At 46.5% G+C, this 13,542-nt stretch overlaps 7 protein-coding genes across 7 annotated transcripts; 2 read left to right on the forward strand and 5 right to left on the reverse strand.

Moving 5' to 3' along the window:
* Nucleotides 1–482: 482 nt before the first annotated feature.
* Nucleotides 483–1,580, reverse strand: PUMCH_001633 (uncharacterized protein; the record flags this gene model as incomplete). Its single annotated transcript, XM_063020675.1, has 1 exon — nt 483–1,580. One exon carries the CDS (start codon nt 1,578–1,580, stop codon nt 483–485), a length of 1,098 nt encoding a protein of 365 aa, XP_062876745.1.
* A 397-nt stretch (nt 1,581–1,977) lies between these two features.
* On the reverse strand, nt 1,978–2,964 carry PUMCH_001634 (uncharacterized protein; the record flags this gene model as incomplete). The annotated part of the gene is made up of 1 exon (XM_063020676.1): nt 1,978–2,964. The coding sequence occupies one exon, from the start codon at nt 2,962–2,964 to the stop codon at nt 1,978–1,980; it is 987 nt and encodes a 328-aa protein (XP_062876746.1).
* A 1,284-nt stretch (nt 2,965–4,248) lies between these two features.
* Nucleotides 4,249–4,899, forward strand: PUMCH_001635 (uncharacterized protein; the record flags this gene model as incomplete). The annotated part of the gene is made up of 1 exon (XM_063020677.1): nt 4,249–4,899. The coding sequence occupies one exon, from the start codon at nt 4,249–4,251 to the stop codon at nt 4,897–4,899; it is 651 nt and encodes a 216-aa protein (XP_062876747.1).
* A 237-nt stretch (nt 4,900–5,136) lies between these two features.
* On the reverse strand, nt 5,137–6,477 carry PUMCH_001636 (uncharacterized protein; the record flags this gene model as incomplete). The annotated part of the gene is made up of 1 exon (XM_063020678.1): nt 5,137–6,477. The coding sequence occupies one exon, from the start codon at nt 6,475–6,477 to the stop codon at nt 5,137–5,139; it is 1,341 nt and encodes a 446-aa protein (XP_062876748.1).
* A 430-nt stretch (nt 6,478–6,907) lies between these two features.
* On the reverse strand, nt 6,908–8,350 carry PUMCH_001637 (uncharacterized protein; the record flags this gene model as incomplete). The annotated part of the gene is made up of 1 exon (XM_063020679.1): nt 6,908–8,350. The coding sequence occupies one exon, from the start codon at nt 8,348–8,350 to the stop codon at nt 6,908–6,910; it is 1,443 nt and encodes a 480-aa protein (XP_062876749.1).
* Nucleotides 8,351–8,723: 373 nt separating this feature from the next.
* On the reverse strand, nt 8,724–9,854 carry PUMCH_001638 (uncharacterized protein; the record flags this gene model as incomplete). Its single annotated transcript, XM_063020680.1, has 1 exon — nt 8,724–9,854. The coding sequence occupies one exon, from the start codon at nt 9,852–9,854 to the stop codon at nt 8,724–8,726; it is 1,131 nt and encodes a 376-aa protein (XP_062876750.1).
* Nucleotides 9,855–10,892: 1,038 nt separating this feature from the next.
* Nucleotides 10,893–12,989, forward strand: PUMCH_001639 (uncharacterized protein; the record flags this gene model as incomplete). The annotated part of the gene is made up of 1 exon (XM_063020681.1): nt 10,893–12,989. The coding sequence occupies one exon, from the start codon at nt 10,893–10,895 to the stop codon at nt 12,987–12,989; it is 2,097 nt and encodes a 698-aa protein (XP_062876751.1).
* Between the last annotated feature and the right edge of the window lie 553 nt (nt 12,990–13,542).

Genomic DNA, 13,542 nt, shown 5'->3' on the forward strand with positions numbered 1-13,542 from the left:
ACTACGAAATCGTGGCCAAAAGCAATGCCAAAAGCATAGAACTACCCTACTATGAAATTGAATTTGTTTAAAACCAGGAAATTGATCCAGTATTTGGAACCTTCTCATTTCGGGTGATTTTTTGTCAGAATCCGTTGGCTCATTATGAGAACACAGATTGTTACAAGTGCACCAGTGTATTAAGTTCCGGCTTTTCTATTCAAGATCAGAATTATTCTTTCACAGAGCCAAATTCTTCATTAAAGAGTCTCAACAAAATTTCTTGAAAATATCGCTTTCGGCGCAGGTCGCCTAGACCTTCCCAAAGCATTTCAACTGTGGCGACGAGCCAAACTCAGCAGAATAGCGACACAGCTATGATAAATTATTTTTCGAAATAATTCTTGTTTCTCTCTGAGATGAGCCACAATTGAGATATTCCGTAGATGACCAAAATTCCACTCTAAGACCAGTGATTGAGTCACTCATTCATGGATGCATAATTAGCTGAAAAACTTGGACATGGCCTTCTTCTGTTGACTCTTACGGGTCTGAGCCTGCGTTTTAGCATCCTTAATACCCTTCAACACAGCGGCATCGTTGGGAGATAAAATCAAAGCCGCGTTGAAAGCCTCGAGAGCGCTGTCCTCATTCTTCGTGAGGAGGAAGGCAGATCCCTTTCTGTACCAGGCCTTTGCCTGTTGTTTTTCATCCGCATGGGTGTTGGAGAGAACAGACTCGACTGCAGCAAGTGCCTTTTTGGGTTCCTTCAATTTCAAGGCCACCAAAGCGGCGTTCAAATCCAAGGAGATGCAGAGCTTGGCCTTCTCATCCGTTTGCGACTCTGAAAGAACCGAATCTGGAACGTCTCTCATGAAGCCGGCGGCTTTGGAGTACTTCTCCAACGACTTCTCAAGCTTACTTTCCTTCAACAATTTGGTACCCAAATCCTTCAAAAAGTTGACAGCCTCAAAAACAGTCTCCGGCTTGGAAAGATCGACTTTCTCGTCGTCTTCAAGCACAGCCTCATAAATATCACCGGTGCCGTCGTCAGCTACTACGTGTGCCTCAGGCACATAATCGTCGGGCAACTGGCCACAGTCGGCAATCACCCAATCGTCTACAGGTCTATCGCTCTCGCCCTTCTCGCATCTCTCGAGCTCTCTCACAAGGCCTTTACCCTGGATCACCTCACCAAACACAACGTGCTTCCCGTTCAAGTGTGGGGTCGGAACCGTGGTTATGAAAAATTGCGAGCCATTGGTGTTGGGGCCGGCGTTGGCCATGGACAACAAAAATGGCTTATCGTGCGTCAATTTGAAGTTCTCGTCCTCGAACTTTTCGCCGTAAATGGACTCTCCGCCAATGCCAGAGCCGTGGGTGAAGTCTCCACCTTGACACATGAACCCTTTGATCACACGGTGGAAAAGACTGCCTTTATAAGTGAGCGGCTTTCCGGACTTTTCAGAGGTTCCCTTTTCTCCAGTACACAAAGCACGGAAATTGTCCGCCGTGCGGGGCACAACGTCGTCGAAGAGTTGGAATACAATGCGGCCTTTTGGCTTTCCGGCACAGGACAAGTCGAAGTAGGTTTTGGTCATGGTTTGGTGGGGAGAATTGGGGAATAATGGGTGGAGATATTGGTTCTTATATATTTCCTGGGGAAGATACGTCCTGCAGGTGGAACCCGATCGAAACTCAATTGTAGGATCGGTAAAAATAAGACAATGGCGAGACAATGTTGAAATTTTTTTGTAAAACTTTGAGAATCGTTCAGATAATCAATCTGCAAGTTTAGCGCGGTACAACTACTTTATAGGGAAGTATAACAGGAGCCAGTGATAATCCCATACTATAATACATACCACGCATTTTTCCACCCGTTTTCTATACTTGCATCTCATCTAGTCTGTCGAGTATGTCGTTAGGATCCGTCCCACCCGGAACCGAATCTATTAATTACCTATATGATCGGAAGAAAGTCTATGCACGGCCAGTCTATGATTGAGGCCGAACAGGATCGAAGTACGGATGTGCCATGGCCTCCTGCGCCGTGAGACGCTCCTGGTGGTCGTAGCGCAAGAGCTTGTCAATGAAGTCAATCAACTCGTCGGTGACCAAATGCTGGTTGTTCTCGTTGACAAACCGCTTCCAGGGCCGGCGGTTGTAGTAGCCCAAGTCTTCGTACTCCTCGGTCAACGTAAGACTATACTTCTGGAGATACGTGTGGAGGTCGTCCAGACCCAACACGCGCACAATCTGCACGAGCTGGTCGGTGTTGGACTTGCCGTGGAAAAACGGCTCTTTCTTGAACACGATCGACGCAAGCATGCATCCGAACGACCACAAGTCTAGCGAGTAGTCGTACAAGCGGAAGTCCACCAAAAGCTCCGGGCCCTTGAAGTACCGCGATGCCACCCGCACGTTATACTCGGTTCCCGGGTGGTAGTACTCGGCCAACCCCCAGTCGATAAGGCGCAATGTCTTGGAGGTGTGGTCTATCATCACGTTGTGCGGCTTGACGTCTCTGTGCATGATGCCCATGGAGTGGGAGAAGTCCAACGCCCGCAAAAGCTCGTACATGTAGAACCGGATGTCCATGTCCGTGAACGTCGGATACAATTGCCGGAAGTCGATGTTGTTGACGTGCTCGAAGATCAACGCGGGCGTCTTCAGCTGCGGCTCGCGCACAACATCCAACAACCCGACAATGTTGGGGCCGCCGACCAAGTTCTGCAAAATCAGAATCTCGCGCTTGATCTTCTTGCGCTTGACGGGCTTCAACACCTTGATGACGCATTTGGCGCCGCTGGACAAGTCCACGCCCAAAAACACCTCCGAGTACTTTCCGCGGCCCAACTTTTTGATGACCTCATATTTGTCCTGGCTGTTCCAGCGTATGTTGACGTTCTCGTAATCCCAGTATGCCTGCGGCTTGTAGGCCAATACGTCGGTATAGACTTTGGAGACCGAAGAAACCTCCATTTTGGGGCTATTGGGGTGCGGGAAAATCGAGGGATGGAGCAGTGCTCGTAACGCAAGGGCGGCGACGAGAAGAAAGGCGCAGGGATAGAGAAGGCTGCGGCGAAACAGCGTTGTAGGGGAGGATGGAGGATTTGTTAGGAGAGATGGGGGAGATGGTAGGGGAGACGTGGTAGGGGCACGACTAAGCCGTTGAACGGAGGAAGGGAGGAATTTACGAAGATGAGTTTTTGAGAAAGGATCGAATTTAACTTTGACTTGATTCAATATCGAATTGATTTACTTTGTCGTTGTTTCCTATTGTTCGTGGCGCCGGCGTTGTAATAGCTGTTCTCGACGCTCTTGGTGCCTCAAATTTTAAGTCAGGTTTAATTTTTGCATTCGGCAGATTTAAGAGAAAAAGAAATAGTTCAGAGTCATTGCCACCAAAATTCCGGCGACTCTTCCGTCTATCCACAGTGAAACCTTCGCCTCCGTGGAGTTCCGGTTGCGACGGGACTCCACCATCATGGCTCCTGGTCAAAGATATTCCAATCTACAATGTTTTACTAGATTTTGTTTGGCGCCATTTTTTCGGAGTTTAAGATTTTCCAGCTCGGAGTTGGCTCTGTGCTCTGAGCTCTCTACTTTCTGTCTCGCCATACGTTCATAATAGATCGTTTTCTGAAAAAAATGAGCCAATTTTGATTTCTCGGAGGCGGATTTTCACTTTCCAAGAAATTGTAGTGGGTTTTGCCCGAATTGACTCATGCATGGACGCCTAATTATTTGGTCTGGCAGTGTCTCACTCTGTTATCTGCACGAAACGGGAAAGACTTCCTAATCTGGCCAAAGGCGGCCCATTAATTTCACAAAGTAGGAAGAAAAAAATTCTAATTGACTTGAGATATGACTGTATGGGGTCTATTTTCAGAGTTTCTGGTTGGACTGTGGAGCTTCAGCCACGGAACCTCATCTCGCCGCCAGAAATCGCCAAAAAAATTCTGATACCTCAAATTTTTAGTTTCATGAAAACGACTCGAGTCGCGCCTTTGCGCAAATTTCACATTTCTGTGACTCTTCCATTGCACCCTGTCACTGCCATTACACAAGTAGTAAAAGTAACCAAGAAAAGGTAAATAAAAATAGAAAAAAACCAAAAAAGCATATTCTATCATAAATTCTTCGACTTCTTCTTCATTACCCATTTTCTTCACCTTTTCTACTTTTTTTTATGACGTGCATTATCTCTTATCAGTGAATCTGATTTTTCACTCCACCTCCTATCACTCGTACGTACCTCCCCTAATGGCACTTAAAACATTCGACACAAGACTGCTCCCTGAAGTCCGGGCTCAAAACCTTACGCCGGAGGCATTTGCGCCCTACGGAGGCATCATCAGCGCAGACCACCAGATCAAAAACGCCGAATCCTCTTCTGCCAACTATGGAACGGCCACCAAAATCCACCGCGTAGCACCTGTAGAAAACCACTTCAGCAAATGTAAATCTGGAGCTCCTGCTACGCCCAGATGGAACATATTCCGCTGCTCGGCGCCGAAACATCTCATAAACGTCAAGAGTGGTAAAACCAAAACGTACACCGCCAAGGTTTTGGAAAGACATCCTTATAGTACGCAAACGTTCATTCCAATGGGCCAGGCCCGTGAGAAGGATTCGTATGTAGTGATTGTAGCACAAACGGACTACTCCTCCGATCAACTTCTTCCTGATCCAACCACTTTGAAGGCGTTTATCTGCAAAGGTAATCAGTCCATTACATATGGTGCTGGAACGTGGCATGCCCCTATGGTGGTTGTAGACGAGCAGATTCCTCACATAGACTTTGCAGTGTTCATCCATGAGAATGGAGTGGCCGAGGAAGACTGTCAAGAATGCTACTTCGAGCCAGGGTACTCGGTGGCATACGAGGTGAATGAGCTTCAACCAAAATTATAGACTTTATATTAATCAACAAATATTCTCATTTCTGGTCCGGTAGGCGTCCCAAGACATTATTTCTCTTAACCAGGCTAGCACCGAGATAAAACTGGATTGAGGATATGAAATAGCAGTCAAACCCATGATCAACATTGGAAATCACATACTTTACATTGTTTTCTTCAATTCTATCGGAATCTGATAGGTCTATGTCTTACTATATGCGATGCTCCCGCCCAGATGAACCAAATCCACTCAGAGCGTCAAGTTCCCGAACGAACTTCCCAAACTTCCTACAGCCAGCTGTTGCTCCTTCCGTCTTTTTGCCGCTAGTTTCGACTTGGAAACGCTATCGGCAGCTTGCTTGATGGCATCTAGTTTGGCATCCTTCTTCATGAGTCTCCGTCCACCACGGTCAAATTCATATGTGTCTAAAAAATCGTCCAACATGTTTTCGAGATCTGGACGCTCCTTGTCGTATGAGAATTCTTGCGTGTTTCTCATAGACGGCTGGTCAAACTTGTTGGCCATCTGCTCATAACGGTCGTCAAGCAACATCAATCCCTGGGTACGGAAGTTTGCACTCGAAGACATGGAGAAAGAACTGGTGTCGGTCATTGCACCCATCTTTTTTCTGACGACGTTCTTTTTCTTTTTCTTGCCTTGAATAGAGGGGAGCTCGCCCAAATTATCGGCCTCCTCTGCCTCTTCATCCTCATCCTCGAACTCGTTGTCAGAGTCCCAGTCGTTAGCACGAGACTTGCTACTTTGAGCAAATCTCTTAAAATCCTTCTCCCACGCACTATTGACGACTCCGACATTGGCAGCGCCGCCAGTTACATCTTCCTCCAAACCCTCTGGGGCTTCTCCCTCGTTGTAAGGGTTCTCCAAGGCAACATTTTCGCCAGCTTCAGAATACTGGTCCAGATCGTATTGGTCGTAGTGGTCAAACTCATCCTGGTGGTTGTCCATGTCCCATTCGTCGTATTCTTCGTCATCCAGGAAATCGCCCTCGCCCGCCTCTCCGGACCGAAGCAAATCAGCGAAAAAATCACCCTCTTCATCGGCTTCCTCGTCGCCCTCTTCAAGATACGCTTCATCTTCAAGGGCCTCGAGAACCTCTCTCAAACGGGGATCCATATCAGGATTGAAGCCTCGAAGATCCTCTGGAATATTCTCTGTCTCGTCAAGAGTCACAACACGAGTCTCCTTCGATGGAAGATGATCCTTCAAAATGTTCTCAATGTTCTTTTTGCCGGTTGGTTTTGGCTTGACTGCCTCGATGAACACACCACCTTCTTGACCCATGGGTTTCAAGTGCTGCAAGTAGTCGTATTTCGAATCGTCGTAGAAAATACCATATTGGGCAGCAAAACCTTCATTCTCGCGGAGCTGGACGTCCGATTTTGCTGCGGCAGCCTCGTTGAGGTTCAATGTGGGTTTCGCCGAAACCTGCGATTTGCTCTGTCTATTGGGAAGCTCAAGCAAAACGTGTCTGGATGCGTCATTGTCGTAGTACAAAGAGTCTTCGTGTGATCTGTGTACCACCGAATAGGTGGTGGCCGACTTTTTGTCGAAGCGTTTCCCTTTACCCATAGTTAGTGATGAGAGGAGATGAGATGCGATGAGATGCGATGAGGTCGATAAGATAAGAGAGGTTATGGGGAAAACAAGGTAGAATAGTAATACAATAAATATCGGTTAAATTTTGTGATCCAATTTTGGGAGGAAAATCTATTCGGTGGATTCATTCTGTTCCATACTTTGTGTATTTGGCTGTGGTGATGCTACTATCTGTCAGTATTAAGGTCAACAATCTAATGAAATCTGAACCAAAATAGGAGAATACTAAGTAGAATAGGACTGGAATGGAGTTTCAAAACATTAAATTATTTTATTTAATGGGTATTGGTGCCCACAGACTAGTGTCACTGTGCTTATAGGTCTATCTTATCTTAGATACCCAGCCATTTGTCTCAGGAAGCATCACACTCTTTCAATAAAAAGGGATTATTCGAGTTAATCACTAGTGGTCATGTCTAGCTTCAGATGATCTCAAAATATAGTTCCAATCACTCTTCAAAATGCACACAAATTCAGAAAGGGTCAAGAAAACAACGCCAACAATGAGGCCAGAGAGAAGACCGGCAAGTCCAAAGTCCAAGTGGAAGGCGAAGAAGAATGCAAGGGGTAATGCAATACAATAATATGAGACAAGGTTGAGGTATGAGCCCAACTTCTGGCGCCCCTGTCCTCTCAAAACACCTGCCTCGATAACATTCACAGAGTCTGCAAGCTGGTTAACGGCGACGATTGTCATCACTACTCTCGCCAATTTGATCACATCGGCGTCTTTGGTGAACATGCCAATCAAGACACCTTTTCCAAAGAAAACGAGCAGGAAATTAAAGAACGAGATTCCAAACGCCAAAATGTATGAGACTCTAGTGGCAGTCCGTGCAGCGGCAATGTCCTTTTTACCTACGAAATGGCCAATCCGGGTGCTGACCGCTACAGCCACAGCAAATGGAAGCTGGAAGATCATGCTTCCAACATTGGAAGCAATTGATTGTGCAGCCAACGCAGTTGTGCCGAAAGAAGCAGCTAAAATGGTCAAGACCTCAAAGGCCAAATATTCGGCTTCCACCATAATCACACCTGGCAAAGCCAATTGGAGCATTTTGCCCCAATTTTGGCATGCCTTCTGCAAATCGAGACCGCCCCAACATTTCTTTCCATCAACGAAGATCACATAAGCCAACATGAGCAAACAGATCAACCAGTAGCTGATCGACATGGCCCAGCCTGCGCCAGGAAGTCCCATTCCATACGTTGGATGCCAAACCAAAATCCAATTGAGGATGAAAGTGACGGGCGTAGCAATGCATAGAACATAAGTTCCCGCGTTAAATAGATGTTGTGCTTGGAGAAACCGTTTTCCTGTCTCAAAGAGCATAAGGCCGGGAGCGCCAACGATGAGAACCCGCAAAAACTGCTGTGTCATCTCTGCAAGCTCCGGGTCGGGAACCAAGTATTTCAAAAGCGTACCGGACCACCACCAGAGCGGTGCCAATGGAAACACCGTCAATGCAAGCAACATGAGTGAACATCTCTGGAAATAGACACCTACCATGTGAAAGCGACCAGCGCCATACGCCTGCGAACAGAACAGATCCAAGCAGGTCGCCATTCCCTGATAAACCGCCAATGCAGTAATATTGAAGGAGCAGATCGCTAACGACGCTGCTGCCAACTCGGCGGCGCCTAGCTTTCCACATGCGTACACGGAAAAACACGATAGCAAGTATTGGAGGCCAAACGTGAGCACCAAAGGAGCTGATGATTTTGTGATAAATGCCAATTCTTCTTTTGTAGTTACCTCTGGCTCGAATATGTCATCTTTTGCAGCCACAGAGTCATAAGTATGACTGTCGTAAGCACCCGCTAGCAAGCCTTCCTCCGTATTCATGATTGAATATGAGAAAAGAGAGTTCTTAGCTGAAAAAAAAAGTAGTTGCCGTAACTTTTTTTCTTTTGTGGAGACAATCAGTAGTAGATATACCTGTGTAGATCAACGCGCTAGGGAAATACATGCCGGATGCGGAAGGTGTATACGGAATTTCGGAAATTGACAGATGCAAAGAAACGTCAGAAGCTGTGAGCCGCCAGAGCTCATTGGCGCCATATGTGTTTCTAAATTTCTTGACTGAATTTTCGGTAGCGTATGGAAGATAGCGACATTCCGTTACTAGTTGACTCTTCGGTGAGTCAGATCAGAAATGGGTTAGATGGAAATTGAGTCGGACAAGAAATTTTTCAAAAGGAAACTATCAATGGGACGTTTACACTGTTCTCACTTTTCCAAACACGTAGAGTTTGTTCTCAGGTAGCACCGCAAATGCCCTTTCAGGCTGGACATTGGGAGGTAATGGAAAGTCAACCATGTCCAGCTTGCCCAAGCGCCGTGTAGTATCGAGATTGTTTATGCGGAGAGTGTGCGAGGTTTGACTGTAGGACACTTCTAGAAGAGACGTGAGTTGGGGGGAATGGAAAATTAGGTGGAAGTTGTCTCTATCGATCTTCTGCGAAAGAGTGAATGTGTAGTCCTCTACTGTATTCAGCAGGGAACCGTTTGTTTGTGGCATTTCTCCTTTTGGTTCACTAATAATCTTGAAATCACCCTTGTCGCCATCCGAAAGCCTTTTTGTAGTTTCTGTAAAGGTGGTCGTGTGCACTTGCATGAGCTCGTCACTGTCATGACGAGTAAGACGGATGGACGATTCCAGAGTAGCCTCAGGCTTTTTCTCTGCGGTTTCGGTTCTCTTGGCTTTCTTTTCCTCGATTGATAGTTCCTCGATCTCTTCAATCAACGCCTTCTTTCCGCCACCAATATTCATCAAGTCTGGGAGCGATTCCGAGCTCTCTACATCGTCCGGCATGAGCTGCTGGACCAACGCGGCCGTTTCGTTGTCGCGCAACTCGCGCAACCTGTTCTGAAGCCCGTTTTTCAAGTCGTCTTGCGTGATTTCTGTTTCGCTCAACTCGCCCTTGCTCAACATTTTCGGAATCGAATACTCTCTTTCCAACACCAAATCGTGCATGGTTTCGACGGACTCGATGGCCCACTCAATTAATATTAGGCGAAGATCATTGTTAAGCTGAATCCATAGGAAACACTGAGAATTGATACAGCAGTCATACACATATGACGGCACGCCCTTTTTGTCGACCGCGGTCTTTTCCAATGACACCACGATTGGGATTTCCCATTCGTTCTTCACGATTTTGGCGAATATCGCCTCCACCTCAAACTCTCCAGCTGGTTTGGGCACCTGGTCATCATGGCACACGTTGATGAAGACTTTCTTGCCAAATGTGTGGTCGCCCAGACCTTCCAAAATCTTGGTTTTCACCACAAACCCAGGCTTCGGCCTCAATTGAACGGGTTCGGAGTGTTCGAAGATTGCAGCCATAAGAATCAGTAGTGGTGAAAAATTCACTGTGGGGTATGATATACGAACAATTTCCGAGGAGTAATAAATTTAAGCACAGATTTTTCTTCTACGGAGGATACTACAGTGGATAGGCCTGTTTGGTGGCCTATCTGACCTCTTCTCAGGTTTTTATTGATTGCCATGATTCAGCATCAACGAACCAGTGATTGCGTTTGGAATAAACCTATGAAAATTAATGAAATATTAAATAACTGATGATTTTCGGGTATCATTTACCACATCCGAACACCAGATTTCCTCAAAGGCTTCTTTTGTTTCAAGAGTGCAGAGGGATGTTTCAGATCTGACAGGGCTGGTATTCCAACCAAATACACCAACAAGGGTGTCTTACCCAAGACATCACAATTGGTAACATCACTGGAGAAATGATAGATTCATGAATTGCGTGAATTCGTTTGGATGATTTCGTTTGGGTGATTTCAATTGGTAGATGAAGGCGTTAGTGAAAATATCCATCCATATCTACGATGTTGTCGTCACTTTTCAATACTCAATTATCAGTCCGCTCTCACTCTATTTCTCATTCATTCTTCAGCCTCTACAGCCCTGACATTTCACAGCTTCACTTATCCGTGGAAGTCCCCATTCGGCCTTTTGCAGCCAAGATTCAAATGATTCCACGTCTGCCATATGCAATCTGAAATTTCGCAGATTAACCTTCTGTGCGCATCTCATTGGCGCACATCAATGCATGTTTCCGTTTGTGGATCTGTCCATGACTCTGAGTCATGCGAGTCACTCCGAAACGAATACTTGATCCCCGGTCTTTTGCACCAGAACACACCGAAATCAAATAAATTTTTACATAGAACTAGACCTTCAGCCGTCAGTGCCCTTCCTATTTCAAAATAAAAATATTCCCAGCTCAATCCCTCAATTAATCGACACAAGTGAAAAACACGCACCCGTGCATCCCTCTGTCCCCCACATTTCAACTTTTTCAACTACTTATAACCCAAAATTCCGCCCCTTCCCACCACTCTCATCTCCCGAATAATGAACGTCCTCGTCTACCTGGGCCGCGGTACCACCACCGAAAGTGTGAAACACACCGTGGACTCGCTCCGTCAATGCTTATCGCCATACTATGCTGTGGTGACTATTTCAGAACAGGCCCTCTTAAAAGACCCCTGGATGAATAAATCTTCGCTTTTGGTGATTCCCGGAGGCGCAGATTTGCCCTACTGTGCTGCGTTGAACGGCGCAGGAAACGAGCGCATCACCCGCTTCGTTCGTGGTGGAGGAAAGTACTTGGGACTCTGTGCGGGAGGCTACTATGCCTCTTCGCGGTGTGAATTTGAGGTTGGAAATTTGGAAATGGAAGTGAGTGGACCCCGCGAACTCGGCTTTTTCCCAGGTACCACCAAGGGCTGTGTTTACAAGGGATTCGTGTACGATTCGCACGATGGAGTAGTGGCCGCAGATTTGGATGTAAACCTAGCTAATCTCCCCGTAGGCCCCGATGGAAACGCGCCATGTCCTGAGAAGGTGGTTTCGTACTACAATGGTGGAGGAATGTTCCTCAACGCTTCGCTGTACCGTGGTGTAGAGGTGCTTGCACGGTACACTGGAAAGACAGACCTTGCGCCAGATCCCGATATGGCTGCCGTCATTTACTGTAAAGTCGGTTCTGGAGATGTGGTGCTCAGTGGTGTTCACCCAGAGTTCACTCCAGCGCTTATGAAGCCTTCTCCCGAAGATATCAAGTTCAAGAACGCCGTGGAGAAGATTCGCGCCAACGACTTGGGCCGTAAACAGTTCTTGGCTGCATGCTTGTCCAAGTTGCAGATGCGCGTCAATTACGATGCTGCCACCAGCTTTCCGAGGCTTTCTCCCATCTACATGTCGTCGTATCTCGACCCTCTGAGGGTGATCAAGGTGTACGATGATCTCACCCAAAACATGGAGTTCGTGGGCAAAAACACTTTCGAGGATAACAACGACACTTTTGTTCTCCACACCGACGAAGAGGATGAGCATCAGTATGCGGAGCTGGAACACAACGACGACCACATGGGCGACTCGTTTGACGACATTATCTGCGCTCCCAAACACATCAAGATGCTCACCTCGCATCGTTTGCCCGACTCCAAGCTGACTCCGTATTTCGACATGAACGCTTACTTCGAGAACTTGAAGGCGCTCTACGTTGCCAACAACATTGGCTACGATAACCGTAATTTCGGCAGCATTCTTTGTTACGGTGAAGTTGTCACTTCCACCAACACTCTCATGGACGCAAACGCTAACTGGCTTAGGTACTTGCCAACCGGTTTCACGTTTACGGCTACCACTCAAATTGCTGGTAGAGGCCGTGGAGGCAACGTCTGGATCAACCCAAAGGGTGTCATGGCCACGTCCATTTTGTTCCGTGTGCCTGTGAACTCGACAAACAGTAGCTCGATCATCACATTGCAATATTTGTGTTCTTTAGCACTCATCGAGTCTATTTTGGGCTACGGTAGCGATGTCCAAGGCCAGGGCGTCGGCTACGACGACATGCCAGTCCGTCTTAAGTGGCCCAATGACATGTATGCTTTGAAGCCAGAATACTACCATAAAATCTCCGACAAGGATAACCTTAGTGACACTGTTGAAGGAGACGACCAGAAGTGGGCAAAGATCTCCGGTGCTCTTGTCAACTCGCAATTCATCAATGGCGAATACTACCTCGTGTGGGGTGGTGGTGTCAACGTCTCGAACGAAGCGCCTACTACATCTTTGAACTTGGTTCTTGACAAGCTCAATGAGATTAGGGCACAATCGGGTATGATGCCCTTGCCATACTACAAGCATGAAGTTCTTCTCGCAAAGGTCGTCTACACCATGGGTCAGTTCTTCGATGTGTTCAAGCATGCTGGTTTGAAGCCATTCTTACCCCTTTACTACAAGAGATGGTTCCATTCGAACCAGAGAGTTAAGCTTGATGCTGCTGGCGACGGTAGAATGCGTGACTGTGTGATCAAAGGCATCGATGGAGAGTATGGATTGTTGCTTGCTGAGGACGTTAACACGCGCGAGGTTTTGGAGCTTCAGCCAGATGGAAATTCGTTTGATATCTTCAACGGATTGGTTTACAAGAAAAGACAATAGTGGATAGGGTAGTGACCATATTAATAGATACACATACTTTGACAATAGTATCCACAATTGATCATCAATAACGAGGGAATGCTCATTAAGAATAGACAAAAGACTCTATGATATAACAGACTCTAATGCTATAGGGGCACCATCGGTGGCTTCTCCGCGAACTCAGCACGCATAACTTCAGCAATATTGAAAATATACAAACCTATTTGAGACTGAAAAAATCACAACCATGGATTCCAGCGTGGATTCTAGTGTCTCATAGATATCTATCAAACCAAAACCAAAACTCATCATCGTAGAAGCCCCAGTATTTGGTACAAATAAAATCAATGAAAAATTCCAAAACTTCAAATACGAAATTTCAATCTGACCAAAATTTACGTCCAATTCTGCTTCCGATTCGGCGCTCCCTTCCTCTATTTACCTTTCCTACCACTTTATGTACTACTCAAATCCAAGAACTGACATAATTCTAAAACATTCCCCTCCACAATAGGCCACGGTAGCTGACACCTGCATCCGCCGCTGGAATATAAATACCCGTCCAAATTCC

The sequence above is a fragment of the Australozyma saopauloensis genome, chromosome 2 (assembly GCF_035610405.1).
Source record: "Australozyma saopauloensis chromosome 2, complete sequence".
Classification (NCBI taxonomy): domain Eukaryota; kingdom Fungi; phylum Ascomycota; class Pichiomycetes; order Serinales; family Metschnikowiaceae; genus Australozyma; species Australozyma saopauloensis.